Source organism: Lemur catta, chromosome 24 (assembly GCF_020740605.2).
Source record: "Lemur catta isolate mLemCat1 chromosome 24, mLemCat1.pri, whole genome shotgun sequence".
In the NCBI taxonomy this organism is placed as follows: domain Eukaryota; kingdom Metazoa; phylum Chordata; class Mammalia; order Primates; family Lemuridae; genus Lemur; species Lemur catta.
In genome coordinates, this window is record NC_059151.1 from 16,355,686 (window position 1) to 16,371,298 (window position 15,613).

At 49.7% G+C, this 15,613-nt stretch overlaps 1 protein-coding gene across 1 annotated transcript; it reads right to left on the reverse strand.

Moving 5' to 3' along the window:
* Nucleotides 1-10,458: 10,458 nt before the first annotated feature.
* On the reverse strand, nt 10,459-13,506 carry LOC123627284 (zinc finger and BTB domain-containing protein 47-like). Its single transcript, XM_045536747.1, is given in 6 exon segments — nt 10,459-10,792; nt 10,794-10,826; nt 10,828-10,952; nt 10,954-12,374; nt 12,377-12,926; nt 13,294-13,506. Coding segments are annotated over 6 exon segments (2,676 nt in total).
* Nucleotides 13,507-15,613: the final 2,107 nt, after the last annotated feature.

Here is a 15,613-nt window from a genome sequence, read left to right on the forward strand (position 1 = left end):
CCTCATCCTGAGACGTGGTTGAGGCTGGAGCTCTTCTCCTGCTGTTTACTCAGGACCTCTGGTAAAGCAGATTCTCAAAAAACAGTTTGAAAGAGGGAGAGTTACGTCTCTTTTCTGTTCATTCAGCTTTCTTCAGAGGTTGTGCAAAACAGAACTGCCGGTTCCTTAGCAAGAGAACCCGCAGGAGTGGTCTGTAACTGGTGCTGGGGAAACGGGGGGGGGGGGGGTATTTTCCTGTTATTCTTGCAAGGCTGCTCCTCCCACCTTCAGCCCCTGTTTGAAAACAAATCAAAATGTAAAAAATAATAGTCTTTATTTAAATCTTTATTTTCCTTGAAAGAACTCATTGGAGGATTCTTTATTATTATATACATACACATATATACTGTATATGCAAGCATATAATGTTAATATATGGTATATAATATATATGTATGTAGTATATATGTATCTAGTGTAAGTATATAAATATATAATACATTCAGGTGACTAATAGTTTTGAGGTGTCATAGCTTATAAAATTTTGTGGCCCTTTTTCAGTGTAGGGTCGAAGAGGGCAAGCTTCCCCTTCTGCTGTTGAAACCACAAGGCGGTGTCAGTCTAGGTCCGGTTGCCCATTGCAGTACTGAGACAGGGAGGACTGCCAGGGAAGAACGCAGTTTTCCATGTGACAGATGTCTTGTCTTGTCGGGGGAAGGGGAGAAGCTGCCTCAAATCCACCCCCAGCTGGGGGAGGCCCCGGCGTTCGGAGGCCGGCGGGTGTGGTGTAGCTGGCAAGGGGCCACGGGCACTGGGGGCAGCGTGTGGGGGACAGTGGGTCCTGGCATCAGGAAGTCTGCCCAGGGGCCTTCAGAATCTCCGTTCCTTTGTCCTGCAGAAAACCCACCATTTCTGGGAAACAACTCCAAAGGTCAAGTAGTGAAGGGAGAGGATTATATAGGGGTCACTGAGGTTTGTTCAGTGGGGGCCGGTTACACTTCTCCCTCTGAAGATTCACTGAAAATGAACTGATAAAAGTCAGATTAAAAGGAGCAAAAGGCACACAGGCTTATTCACCAGGCATAGCAAGGGGCAGTTGCAGGAGCGAGTGCCCCGTGGGGGCCAGGTGCCTGCACACCCTCCTCCACAGGGCAGAGCCTGGGCCACGTGGGTAACTGACAGGGATCCTCTGAGCCCCGCGGAGGCCGTGGGCAGGGGAGGAGAACTGCGCTGGGAGCGAAGGCCGTCTGACTGTGCAGGTGAAGTCCTGCAGGTCGTCTCTGGTAGGTGGAAAGTCTGTCTGGGCCTGGTGATGACTTTCGTTCTTTCATTCATCTTTCCTGGTTATTTGATGAGATTCCTAGGGAGGGGCTCTTAAGACAATCGCATTTCTTTTGGAAGAAAGCTTTCTTAGTCAGATAAGGAAATTCTGGAGCAGGTTCCTCCAGGTGCAGGAAAGGAGGGCACAGTGGGGGCCGGAGGGAATGGGAGTGTCGGGGGAAGGTCAGAGAGACCTGGCTCTAAGGCCTATTTCTGAGGTCTTTCAGTTTTCTTCAGTTCAAAGCACTCAGCATGCCCAAGTACTGTATTGCGGGGTGTCAGTTTCTGTGGCCCAACATAAGGGAAAAATACAAAATATCTTACTTTTGCAAAAATTTCCCCAAACATGACTATGTTAATGCATTGCTCAAGCTCCTCCCAGGTTCTGGCCAGAAGCTTAAGCTGTGTTGGCTTCCCAGAAACCTACCTCCAGGCCCCTGTGATTTCCCTGGAAGGTCCCCTGCAGCAGCTCCTTGAATGAGTGGCTCCTTTGTCACCTGCTGTCTTCTGAAACCATTGGTAATGGCAGCTGGCAGCTGGAACTTGATCCTCCCACCAAATCTGGGGATGTAGCAGAAGTAAGGGTCTGAAAAAGGGCAAAATGTTTTACAAGTTGTCTCTTGTCAATGGAAAAGAAGCCAGACTCTGTAAAATAATTTAAAGAGGTTTATTCTGAGCCAAATTTGAGGCCCATGACCTAGAGCCACGTCCAAGAAGTCTTGAGCAAGTGGACTCGCTGTGGCTGCGTTACAGTTTGGTTTTATACATTTTAGGGAGACAGGAATTACAGGTAAAGTCATAAATCAATACATGGAAGGCATACATTGGTTTGGCTTGAAAAAGTGGGACATCTCAAAGTGGGGGCTCACAGGTTACTGGTGGCTTTAAAGACTCTTTGACTTGTAATTGGTTAAAGAAATGAAGCTTTGTCTGAAGGCTTGGAATGTTTTAAGTTAAGAGAAGAAAGTCTGTTAATCAAAGATAAGCTACTGGCTCTGTACTTGTGTCAGTTGAGGCCCTGCAGGCTTGTCCTGGGCAGCCTTAGGCCTGTCAATGAGCTACAGAGGATGTCCCCGAGAAGGGAAGGGGGAGTGATGAGTCAGGTCTGACCTCTCTTCTCATGGCCACCAGCTCAGTTTTAGGGTATCCCCTTGGCCAAGAGGGGATCTATTCTGTCAGCAGGTAGGAGGGGTGGGGGGAGTCTACAGATTTCATTTTAGCTCACACCGTTTAAAACGCCTTGCCATTTTTGGGAATTAAAACCTGCATTCCTGCTGGAGGCCAGTAATCAAAGGGGTAGAAAAATGTTCTTTGTTCTTTGTATCTTAACCCACAGGAGATGGCTCAGCAGAATTGTCTGGACAGAGGTCACCGTCCTCACTGGAGACGCTGTGATTAAACAGCAACAGCCTGAAGCTGAAAAGCCCCTTAAGAGCTCTGTGTTTCTGCTTAAAGGAGGATGATGATTCTTTGAGACTTTAGGATGAGAGTGCCACCCTCCCCAGTTGCTGGCAAATTAATAAACTTCTCCTTCCTTTTCCTCAAACCAATTGTCCTCATTCTTCATTCGGCCTCAGGGACAAGTACTGAACTTTCAGTAACAGGGACATGCTTATCTTTAAGGGCCTGTGCAAAGGCCAGGAGCAACAGTTTTTAGGAGAGAGTCCCACTGCTTTGGTCTTGAAGTGAAAATGCGAGGAAAATAGCAACAAAGGTAGAAGTGGAGAAGGGGAAAAAAAGAAGTGGGTTGGGGGTTGGGGGTGCATGGGGTGGGCAGACAGCTACCGGCTGCAGCGATTGTCCTTATAGCCATGAAAGGAAGGGGGAAGATCCTCGGCTTCCAGTGGAGCTGAAATGGGCTCTCCTTAAGATCGTGAACTGGAGTCTGGGAGGCTGAATTATTCATGAGAAGGAAGCGTTTGGCAACCTTGTCTCTCCCGTAGCTGTCTGGGCAGCGGGTGCTGGGATAGCCTGGTGTCTGCACACACCGGCCAGCCGCCAGCAGGTCCGCGTGTCCACTGCTCTGGCACCATGGACAGCTGTGACCACCGCAGAGAGATATCTTCAGGCTCAGAGTCTTGGATTTTAGTCCTTGTCCTCTGCGTGTCAATCTTCTGTCCTCCCAGCTGCTCTGGAGGGTCTCTGCAGGAGGAAACAGCAGACAACCCAATCAGAGCACGCGCTGCAGCACCTCTGCCCTGCGTTCTCACGTGGCCATGTCAGGAAAGGCAGGGGGCTGAGGAATCGTCCCCACTAAAGAGACATGACCAGTAAATGAGATGTGTAGCCTGGATTGGATTCTGCGTTGGGGAAAATTGCTACAGAGGACATTACTGGATAATTGAAGAACCTGGTATATGGATTGTAGAGTAGATAATTGTATCTATTTGAAATTTCCTGAGTTTGAAAATCATACTGTTATATGTGAAAGAACATCCTTATTCTTAGGAAAGAAATGCTGGAATATTTAGGGGGATGGGGAATGGTGGCTCTGCAACTCACTTTCAAATGGTTCAGGAAGAAATCACAAAATTTTATTATACATATTGTGAAAATGAGTAATTAAAAATCTAAGCTGTTGAAACTTTAAAATATTATGAGCCACAACAGGCAGCTGTAACTTTTATTTCTCTGATTGTTTATAGATTAGCTGTTTCCTTACCTACATTGTTATGTAAAATGTTGTAAATGACTGAAGGGTGACAAGGAAGACCCCTTCCCTCTTACCTGATTAACTTCCCAAAGTCTTCCTGACTCTCATCCAGACACTCCATGACTATCATGTTGTCTAAGATGGAATGTTAAATACACCCTTTTAAGTTGGAAAGGAAAAGAAAACAAACTGTAACTAATTAAATTGCTGTAACTCATAAACAAGCCTGTATAGAAAATGTCACAATACTGTTAGAAAAAGTTCACACCTGTCCCCAAGGCTGCATCAGAAGAATGAGGACAAGTGGTTTAAGGAAAAGGAAAGAGAAGTTTATTAATTTGCTGGCAAATGAGGAGGATCGCAGACTTTCATCTTAAACAATCATTGTCCTCCTATAAGCAGAAATACAGAGCCTTTAAAAGGAGTTTTCAGCGCTGGGCTATCGCTGTGTAGCTGTAGCACCTTGGGTGAAGACGGTCCTGACCTCTGCCCGGCAGTTCAGTTGGGCTGTCTCTTGTGGTGCAAAGAACGAAGGACACTCCCTGCCCCTCTGACTACTGGCCTTGGGCAGGAACGCAGGTTTTAATTCCCAAAAAGAGTAGGGGCAGGGTTTAAAGAGACAACTTGTAATACATTTTGATCTTTTTCAGGCCCTTCTGTCACAATCCCACTAAATTCCTTTGTTTTCTGCCTATATAAGCAAGACCTTAACTTTAAACTTCAGAGTACTGACCCCATTTCTTTGGAGTCTGTGTTACCTGAATGGCTATTCTCAGCTTTGTGCTTTAATAAACCCTTTTAAACTGTGTTCTGATCCTTTCAATTATTTAAGGTTGACACCATATATGTAGAGGGGCGGAGGAGAGAGACATATTGAGAGAGAGGGAGAGAGATCGAGAGATAAAGACAGAGACAGAGGCAGAAAGCAAATGTGGCAAAATGTGAATAGTTGCTGAGTGAAGGGGATAAGAGAGTTTTTTGTATTATTTATGAATCTCTTCTCTAAAATTTAAAATTATTTCAAAATTAAAAAATAAAAATCACAGGATATGGGCTTCCTAGGACCATGTTTATTGGGGTGTGTTTCCCAGCTGTCTGCGTTAGAATTTGCTGTGTGTTTAGACTCGACTCAGCAGGCCCAGGGCAGGCAGTCTGCTGCAGGAGGTTTGGGGCGAGGCCCCACGATCTGCGTTTTCCACAAGCGCCTCAGATGATTCTGGGTGAGCTGGTTGGTGGATGACACTTTAAGAGGAACTTCTTCAAGCAGATTTGTGCAAAATCTCGGGGGTGGCAGGATGACTGTAGCCCTGGCTGGTCTTGGCTATGCTTGCCCTGGGCAAACTGGATTCTGAGCCAACCGTTTTGAGGCAGGAACTAGGGCTGGTTTAGGATTAAGTCACCTGCCCAGACCCAGTGACACTGCCAGCTGTGCTGAACTCCCTTGCTCTTTCCTGTGTCTCTTCACTGACACAGTGACATGGTGTCCTCAGAGATGATCTTGTAGTCACTCAAAGCCCCCAGGAATCCAAGGTAACATTACTGACACAAAGGTGGTGGCCCATAAACGGTGGCACAGGCAACAGTGGTGACGCTGCTGCTGCTGCTGGTCCGATATTGACATGCCGTTCCTGAATGACGTGCTGGGGAAAGCAGGCGCCGCGAACCAGGGCGCGCACACGAGGAGCACCAGATAAAGGGGCAGGAGCAAGGTGGGAGGGTGAAGCACACAAGGTGTTTGGGATTATTCATCTGTGTTTTCAGTGACTATTTTGTGAATCCCACGTGTGTGCCAGGAACTTTGCAAGGCGTGGAGAATATAGTTCAGACAGACAGAGCCTCCCTTCTCTCAGGGAGCTCGGCCCAGGCCTGGTCTCACCGCCAACAAGGACGGTGCAAGCGTAGCCTGGAGCTGCCATAAAGTTTGCACGAAGGGAAGTGACTGGGAAACAGCAGTGTTAAGAAAGTCGGGCTCCAGATGATGGGGATGGGAGGGAATTCCTGAATGTAGAGAACCCATTTTCTGCAGATAAGAAGTGGGAATGTGGGTCCTAATAGTAATAGTCAAATAATAATAATGATGATGACAAAACAACTCAAGCTTTTGTCTCAGCCCTTACCAGTGAAATAGTTGGAAACCCACCCTCGGGTCCCACCCCCATGGCCTTTGGAGTCGTGGGGTTCCAGATCCCCAGGAACCTTCACCTCTTCCACCGCTGGAGGCCGCTCTCTCTGGCTGGATGTGCGACGCCCCTGCCTGGCTGCCTTTGCCATCACCTCCAGGCTTCCTCTTCCTGCTCCCCCCAGGCAAGGTCTTGACTCCTCCTCTGCTCTCCAGAGGGGGCTGCATTTACTTGTTTCTTATTTGCTTATTTTCTTTAACGTTTACTCCTTCAGTAGACAATGCACTCTGTAGTTGAAAGATCAAAGCTATCAAAGAAGACCCAATGAATAGGGCTCCTGCTATTCCAGCCCCCCGTCATGATGCCTCCCAGAGGTGACCGATGTTTCTCGATTCCTGTGTATCTTCCCAGAGATAGTCTCTGTATATTAAGGCATATATACTTTTCGTCATTTTTTTTTTTTTTGGAAAAAAATTCTAGTACATCGTAGATACCATTGTACTTTGCTTTTTTCATCTATTTGAAAATATCTCTTGGAGATCATTTCCTATCATGAGGAACCTCCTCCTTGTTTCTGCGACTGTATGGTATCCACGGTATCCCTGGTTGTGATTTAACTAATTGGTCTCCAATTAGTGGTCATGTAGATCCTTTCCAAATTTTTCCCATTATAACATACATGTAAAATGTATAACATCCACATGAGTATAGCTGCAGGTTAAATTCCTACAAGTAAGAATTGTTGGCTACAAGGATGTGAGCTTTGAGAGTTTGATGGACACGTGACTGCCTTCCACTGAAGTACTAATTGACATGTCCACCAACAATGTGTTAATGTAATTGTACATTTTGTCACACTCTTCCCACCATAAGAATCAATTTTTTGTCATTTGCAATCCTGTAGGTAAAAAAAACAAAAGGTATCCCATTGAAATTTTAATCTTCATTCCTCGTGTTATAAGTGGATTTCAACATCCTTCTGTATGTTTAAAATCTATTTTCATATTCTTTTGGAGGAATTTTGCTCCCCCCGTATCCATTTCTCTTTTTTTATTGGGTTACATTATTTTTTCCTTTTTATTTACAAGGAGCACTTTATATATTAGGCCAGATTAGCTCTTTGTTAGTGATGTGAGTTGCAAATGTATTTTTTCATTTGTCATTTAGTTTTACTTGCGTTGGTTTGCTTCAGGGACTTTAAGAAATTTGTATACTGTTGAATGAATCAATCTTTTCCTTTATGGTGTCTGTTGTGTTTCATAGTTAAAAAGATATTCTTTATACCAGGATTATTATTGTTGTTATTTTTGAGACAGTTTCTCACTCTGTTGTCTGGGCTAGAGTGCAGGGGCGTATCATAGCTCACTGCAGCCCCAAACACAGGGATCCTCCTGCCTCAGGCTCCTGAGTAGCTGGGACTACAGGAGTGCAACATCACACCTGGCTAAGTTTTTTTTTTTTTTTTTTAATTTTGTAGAGATGGGGTCTCAGTATGTTGCTCAGGCTGGTCTTGAACTCCTGGCCTCAAGCCATCCTAACACCTTGGCCTCCCAAAGTGCTAGGATTACAGGTGTGAGCCATTGCACCCAGCCAATACTAAGATTATTAAAAATTTTTCCCATAAAGTCTTTTAACACTTTCATAATTTAATTTTTTATATTAAAAATTTAAATCCATATTAAATTTATCCTGGTATAAGATGTGAAGTGTGAATTCATCTTCTGTTTTTTTGTTTCCTTTTTCCATCTGCTTTTCAATATTGCCTAGTGAGGTGTGAATTCAAATTCATGTTTTCCTCCAGATGGTTATCCAGTTATTTCAGAAGCATCTTTTCTGCACTAATTTGAAGTGCTGTCCTTTTCATACACTACATTTTCATTTATGTGTGGATTTATTTATGGATTTTATATTCTGTCCCATTTATCTATTTATCAGTATCCTACTATTTCAGTGATTAATTGTAAAATGTCAATATTTGGCTAGGCTGACCCATTATTACTTTTTTTTTCCCAGAAATTTTTTGACTATTTTGCTTGTTTATTTCTACATATGATTTTTAGGATCAGCTTATCTACTTAAAACACCTCATTATTTTATTGGGATTTTTTAATTTATGAGCTATTTATAGAGTAAAGGAAAAATGACATTTATGATGTTTCCATTCCAAGAATATGCTATGCCTTATTATTTGCTCAGGACATTTATTATGTGTCCAATAGTATTAATAACATTTTAAAGTTTTTATTTCATATAGATCTTACCTATTTCTTGTTATTTCCAAGTAGATTTTCTTTTTGCTATTGTAAATTCCTGTTTAGTATATTTTCTAACTGGTTGTAATTTGTATTTATTGAAGGATATTGAGTTAATCATTTCTGCATGTTAATTTTGAATTTTCTTGTTTGTGAAACAGGCAAACTAAATGAGGGTTTTAAATCATTAGAAATTAATTTGTTCCCTCTTCTTTTTAATATTTATTCATACAGTAAATTCTTTCTTTATTACTGGTCAATTCAGGTTTTCTTGTGCAGTAGCTAATGTTGAGTATCCTTTACTTTGACAGAACTTATTAACAGATTTGTCATGGATATCCCTCTATGTGTATAGTATATTAGGAGTTTTTTGTTATTTATGTTGATGCCACCATTTTGTGTTAAATCAACAAAAAATTTAAATATTTTTCCAATGAATCGTGATTGATTCCTCTTCACCAATTGAATTATCACCCAACACAAGAGCCTATTCATCATAACTCATTACTTCTACTATTGATCTATTTTTTTCCTGTTTAATGAATTATTGCTTTTGGTATGATCTGAAATTTGTTTTGGTTACAATTTCCTTCTTGATGTTAGAACAATTTTTATCAATTTCTTTGCTTCTATTTGTCACTTTTGTTTCATATGCCATTAATTTTATATGTGGATTTCCTCTAAGCTTTTTAATAAATTTAAAGATGAGAAAATAAAGTCCTTTTTATATATGCCCAAATCAGGAATATATAATTATGTTCCAAAACATCTTTCAATTATAGTGATAGTGGCATATTTAAGCTTTTTTTTTTTTCAGAATAAAGTGCTTCATTTATTGATGATTAAATGTCCCCAGCCCCCTGCCCCAGGGCCATGGGCCTCACAAGGAGGTCAGAAGGGTTCAGCGCCCCCAACTATGCCCCTTGGGCCCAGGCCTCTTCCCACCCCGGCCACACTGGGAAGGTGGTAGCGTGGGGGAGTAGTGGGAGTTTAAGGTGCAAAAAGTATAACAAACAAAACTGTATAAACACAAGAGGAAAGAGCTTAACTAGGAAACATGTAGTTTACGGAACCTTCCACTCCATCTTAAAAGCAGGAATGAAGACATTAAATGACAACAAAATAGGATTTCCTATTAGTGCAGGCCTCATGAGGGCAAGCACCGGGCACAGGCTGGGGTCCCCTGTCCCCGGGGGTTTCTCTCACCAGCAGTGCTGTGAGCGGCCCACCCACCTGTGCAGAGGCCCGGGAGGAGCCAGGATGCTGGAGCCGGCCAGGGACAGGCTGTGGCTGCCCTAGTGCCGCCACAGGGGAGCAGAGACGGACACAGACACACACGTCTCCTTCTGGTGTGAAAGGGCCAGGGTAGCTGGTGAGGGGCAGAGGTGCTCTGTGAGCGGCAGCCCTGCCCCCTGTCCCACCGAGAGCACCTTGAAACCCCAAAACACTTGTCCAAGTGGTCCTCCTTGGACCCTGCCCCTGGGGTCTAGCCTGTCTGCAGGGGTTCCTTGACTCCAGCCCCTGGGAGCTGGTGCTGAGGGAGGCACCTGTCTGCCCACCTAGGGCCTGGCCCACAGCACCAAGGCCTAGCAGCTTCGGGGGACATCGCCGGGACTCAAGACCCACGGTGCAGCCTGGTGCAGGTTGGGGGCCCCCGGGCCTGCCGGCAGGGATGTGAGTGGGGAAAGCAAGCCCCTGGGGTCCAGCCCCTGCCTCCCCCACACTACTTGGTGCAGAGCCCGGACTGCAGTTCCCGCTGCTCAACGCTCCCCACCCGCACCCGCCAGTGTCCAGTCTCAAGCCCTGGCTGGGTGTCCACAGCCCTCAGACTGGGTCCACAACTCTTCTACGGGGCGGCACCCCAACTTTTCCCCAAACCCTGCAAGAAGAAGGAGCAAATTAGGGACACGAGCACGTGGGGCTAAACCGCTGAGGCCGCTCCAGGCTGGGCCTGACCAACCCTCTCCGGCTCCGGCCTCAGCAGCGTGACCGGCCACTACACCTGTCCCCGGGCCCCTCCGTCCCCGCCGGACCTGCCGCCTCCAGCACCCCCCTCGCCTGGAGGGGTGCTGCAAACAGTTTCCTCTCTTTTCTTTTTCCTTCACTTCCAAAAAAAACCCAAAAAGTAAAGGCTTCAGGGAGCCGCAGAAGGGGGGCACTTGCGAGGGAGGCGTCCTCCACCGGCTCTGGGGGCTGCCGGCCCGCGCCCCCTGGGTCGGGGTCTCAGGCGGAGCACATCCAGCCACCTCTGGAGGAGGGGGCGGCGGCTCAGGCCCGAGCTGCTGCCCCCCAGCAAGGGGGGAGGGCAGCGGGGTACCCCCCGGAGCGGGCCCTGGGCTCCAGGTCGCAGCAGGTGTAGCTCGGCAGCTAGTTGGTGGCGTTCATGCCCCGCCAGTGCCGGCAGCGGTGGGGACGAGGGGCGGCGGGGCGGCGGGGTCTGGGGGAGCCCGGGGAGCAGGGGCAGCGCGGGCCTGAGGCTGGGCGGGGGGCAGGCCCGGGCCGGGGCGGGCGGTCGCCGGCCCGCGGGCGGCTGACAAGGAAGCATTTCTCCTTGTGGGCCTCGAGCACGTCGAGGCAGCGGCAGCGCGGGCCGCACACGTCGCAAGGCTCCGGCTTCTCCCCGTGTGCGGCGCCGCCGCCGCTTCACGCTGGGCGGGCTGGGGAAGCTCCTGCCGCAGATGTCGCAGATGTCCGGCCTCTCCCCTGTGTGGGTCTTCGTGTGCTCATCAAAGCACTGCTTCATGTTGAAGTCCTGGCCACACCACTGGCACAGGAGCTGCTTGTGGCCAGTGTGGATGCTCATGTGTGACGGCAGCTGGTACCTGTACTGGAAACGCTCCTTGCAGTTGTCACATCTGAATGGCTTCTCCCCGGAGCGCTGCAGTGAGTGCACCTCGAGGGACATGCTGCGCTTGAAGGACTTCCCGCAGGCTTCACAGGTGGAGGGCATGTCCTTGGTGTGGGCAACCATGTGCGAAACATGGGCCATGGTATAGAACTCACAGATCTCACATGAGAACTTCTTCTCTGGGTACCCATGCACAATCTTCTTGTGCTCATGGAGGGACCAGAGCTTCTTGAAAGCTTTGCCACACGTCACACACTGGATGTTGCGCTCGCAGTCCGTCTGCCGCTGCAGCAGCCGCTCACTCTCTAGCAGGAAGCGCTTGCCGCACTGGTCACAGATCTGCATGTGGCTGTGGGTCACATTCATGTGTTTCTCCAGGTACCAGCGGTTGTTGAAATCTCGTGGGCACTTCTGGCACGGGTGGTGCTGCTTCTCCTCCAGCCTCACGTTGGCCCCCCGCCCATCAGTGGCTGGAGGCCCTCGGGCTGGTGCAGAGGCCACTCTGGGGGACAGCTTGGGTCGCTTCCCACTACATGGCCCAGCCTCCTCAGGCTCAGAGGTGCCTTGGCGCCAGGCATTCTCCCGGGACCGCGTGGCCATGCGACTGTGGGGAGGGGGGTCAGCACGGCTGCCCCGGCGCCCTGGTGGCCCCTGCATGCTGCCAGCTTCCCCCTCCTCTGCTTCCTCCTCCTCAGAGCTCTCTTGATCCTGCTCACTGGGCCCTTCCTCCTCCTCCTCTTCTTCCTCTTCCTCCTGCTCACTGTGCCCTTCCTCTTCCTCCTCTTCCTCTTCTCCCTCACTGCCACTTTCTTGATCCTCCTCCTCCTCTCCTCCACTGCCACCATCCTCCTCTTCCTCATCCTCTTCTTCCTCCTCCTCCTCCTCCTCTGAGTGTCTCTGCAGTACATCCTCCCGGCCCAGCATCATGGTGGCCGGCTCCTCCCAGGGCCTGGCTTTCCCTCGGCCAGTGGACACGTGCAGTGTCTGGTTGTTGAGGTTCACCTCCACAATGATCTGGGGCTGCTCCTGGCGGCTGTAGGTGCCAGAACCCCCAAGCTCTTCCTCCAACTCCTCCCCACCCTCCAGCTTACACAAGCTGGCCGGGGGCCTGCCGGCCTCCTCGACAGCACCCTCCTTCTCCTCTTTGAAGAAGGGCTGGGCTGGCCCAATGGTGGCAGGCACTGTGCCGCCAGCGGTCCCTGCCCGTCCTCCACGCGCACTGAGTAGGGGTCAGGACCCTCGCGGGCACAGATCTTGGGCAGGCCTGGGGTGTCCGCCTCCTGCTTGATGTCACAGTAGTAGGGTGGCACAGCTGGGGTGCAGCTGGCAGCCGGCTGGGCCAGGGCCACAGTGCCGGGACCTGGTGGGCCTAGGGAGCGGGCGTCCAGCAGTTCCTGGCGGGACGCGGCGATGCCGGCCATCTGCAGCAAGGAGGCGGCACTGAGCACCTCGTGGGCGCTGGCTGCGTTGACCAGCAGCTCGGGCGTGTAGATGAAGCTGAGGATCTGCTGCAGGCCACCAGGCGCCAGCGCCTCCAGGGACAGCTCCACACGCCGCAGCTGCTCGTTCTGGGTGAAGAGCGAGTGGAAGAACCGGCTGTGGGCAGCGCGCGCGCCCGTGTGTGCCGGGAAGACGCTGCGCTGGGGCACCCGCACCAGGCCCATGTCGCAGGGGTCGGGCCGGAAGAGGCGCTGCTGGGTCAGGCGGCCCGTCAAGCAGGCGAAGTGCGGCGCCCCGTCCTCCGCCAGCGAGAACTCAGCGCCGGTGAGTCAGTGTCGTCCCAGCCAGCAGCGTGGCGCGTGGCGCTGGGGGCTCGCAGGGCCCCGCGGGGTCGCTGCCCCCACGGCCGGGCCGGGCCGCCCCCGCGCAGGGCCCCGCGACCACGGCCCCGGGGGCGAGTCCAGCGCCGAGCAGCTCTTAGGCTTTAATAAGTTTTGAATAAGCGTTTTGCTTTTTGTTTGTGTCCAAGTTTCTCGTGCCTGTCTCTGAAAACACATTTTAGAGCCATGTTAAAATGTTGGTTGGTCACCTTGCAGGGCTTGAATGGCACATCCCTGGGACCCTGACGGGAGGTGGGGACTCATCCGGTTTGAGTTTAGTGGGTCACAGTCACTTCCTCACGCTCAGCTCCTGGTGGCCGTCCGGGTCTGGGACGCCTCCCGGGAATGTCTCGCTGCGCGTCTCCGCTGCTGACCGCGGGCGCAGGAACCGGTCCTGTGGCCCCGCCCAGCGCCACCAGGCAGGAGTTAAAGTCAGCGTGAGAGACTGTTCCGAACTGACGACAGCTGAGCTGTCTAATTTTCGCAATGTCTGATGACACAGGGCCACGCACATGCTGTCGCCGGAGCCCTTCGCGGGCCCCGGGGGACCGCAGGAGCGAGGCCGAGGCGCGGCCCCTCCAGCCAGGTCGCCCTGCTGCGGGCTGTGCCTGCGCAGCCCTCCGGCTTCTCCGGTTTTCTCTTAGAAAATCCCCAAGTGCATCTCAGCTGGGTGACAATGAGAGCGTCCAGGCCTGCGGAACAGCGAAAGCTTCTAACTCCATTCAGGTCCCGCCAGCTCCAGCTTTTCCTGCCGGGGCCTCTGCAGGTAGGAGCCTGGGACGGGGCTCTAGCCTAGTTCGCTCCAAGTAGAAATTTCATTTTGAATAATTTTCGGTTGATTTTCTTATTCTTTTTCAGGTCAACAACCATACGGTCTGGAAATACAGTTGGCCCTTGAACAACACGGGTTTGAACTGCACAGGGCCCAGTTACGTGTGGTTTCTCCTCCGCCTCTGCCGCCCAAGACAGCCCGACCACCCTCCTCCTCCTCCGCCTCAGCCTGCTCAGCATGGAGACGACGGGGATGAAGACCTTCCTGAGGCTCCACTTCCACTTAATGGATAGTAAATATATTTTCTTTTCCTTATGATTTTCTTAATAACATTTTCTTTTCTCTAGCTTACTTTATTGTAAGCTAATAATACATATAACATATAAGATATGTGTTAATCAACTATGTTACTGATAAGGCTTCCAGCCAAGAGTAGGCTATCAGTAGTTAAGTTTTTGGGGAGTCAAATGTTATACGAGGTCAGTTCCCTCACTCAACCCCTGCCATGTTCAAGGGTCAACTTAATGTTAATTTTGTGCCTCCTTTGCTGCCTTTTTTTTTTTTTTTTTTTGGAGACAAGGTCTCGCTCTGTCCTCCAGGCTGGAGTGCAGTGGCATCATCATAGCTCATTGCAACCTCAAACTCCTGGGCTCAAGCGATCCTCCTGCCTCAGCCTCCCGAGTAACTAGGACTACAGATGTGTACCACCACAGCCAGCTAATTAAAATTTTTTTTTTTTTTGGTAAAGATGGGATGTCATTGTATTGCCCAGGCTGATCTCAAACTCCTGGCTTCAAGCAAGCTTCCTGCCTCGGCCTCCCGAAGTACTGAGATTACAGGTGTGAGCCACCATGCCCAGCCCTTTGCTGCTTTTATAGTTATTGTTTCCTTCTCTTGTGTAATTGTTTTGGCTAGTGTGCAGGAAAGAGTTAACACAGGCGATCTGAAATTGCTCTCCTTAGAAAGGCCTGCTTGCAAGCTTGGTCCTTGGCTGGCATCCGGGAACTTAGACTTTGGGAGGATCCCACATTAACTAACTGATGAGTGGCTCACAAATTGTACAAACAGTATGGTTTAGGCGGAGTACAAACTTCCCTTCTGGGATCTAGAATTTGGTTCTCTCCAGACAGAGGGTGCCCATGTGACCAGCCCCAATAAAAACCCTGGGCACTGAGCCTCTACGAGGTTTTCCTGGTCAGCAGCATTTCCCACTTATTGCTGGGAAAATCAGTATGTTCTGCATGGCTCCCCTGGGAGAGACCTTGAAGCTTGCTCCTGGTTCCCTCCGGAATTTTGCCCCGTGACTTTGTCCCTTTGCTGATTGTGCATAGCATCCTTTTGCTATAACAAATCTCAGCCATGGGTCCAGCTCTCTACTGAGTCTTGGGAGTCCCCCTAGAGAATTATCAAACCTGTGGGTGGTCTTGGGGGCCCTGACTCAGCTAGACACTCTATTTGTGGTGAAGCCACCTGTAAATGGCGAGAAACGGCCTCCTCCTGCCCATGTTAAGATCAGTTATTGGCTCACAAATGGTGTTCTCTGAAGGCCCCACCTCCCTGCTGTTCAGCTGAAGCACTCCCCAGAGCCGTCAACATTGCCTGGGGTCCTGTTAGAATGCAGAGCTCCTCTCCCCCTCTCAGAGTGTCAGGTCCGGCCTCCTGGTGGACTGTTGTCCTGCTTCTTTGGCTCCTTGCTTGGAAAATTCACAAGCAGGGCCGGTGCCACCGAGTGACCACAGACAGGAAGCAATTCCATGCAAACAGCTTTTATTGCAGAAAAGAAGGGAGCTATACAAAGTGAGAGCACATTCCAGAGAGGAACGGGTCGGTCTCCACGAGTGGGGAATGA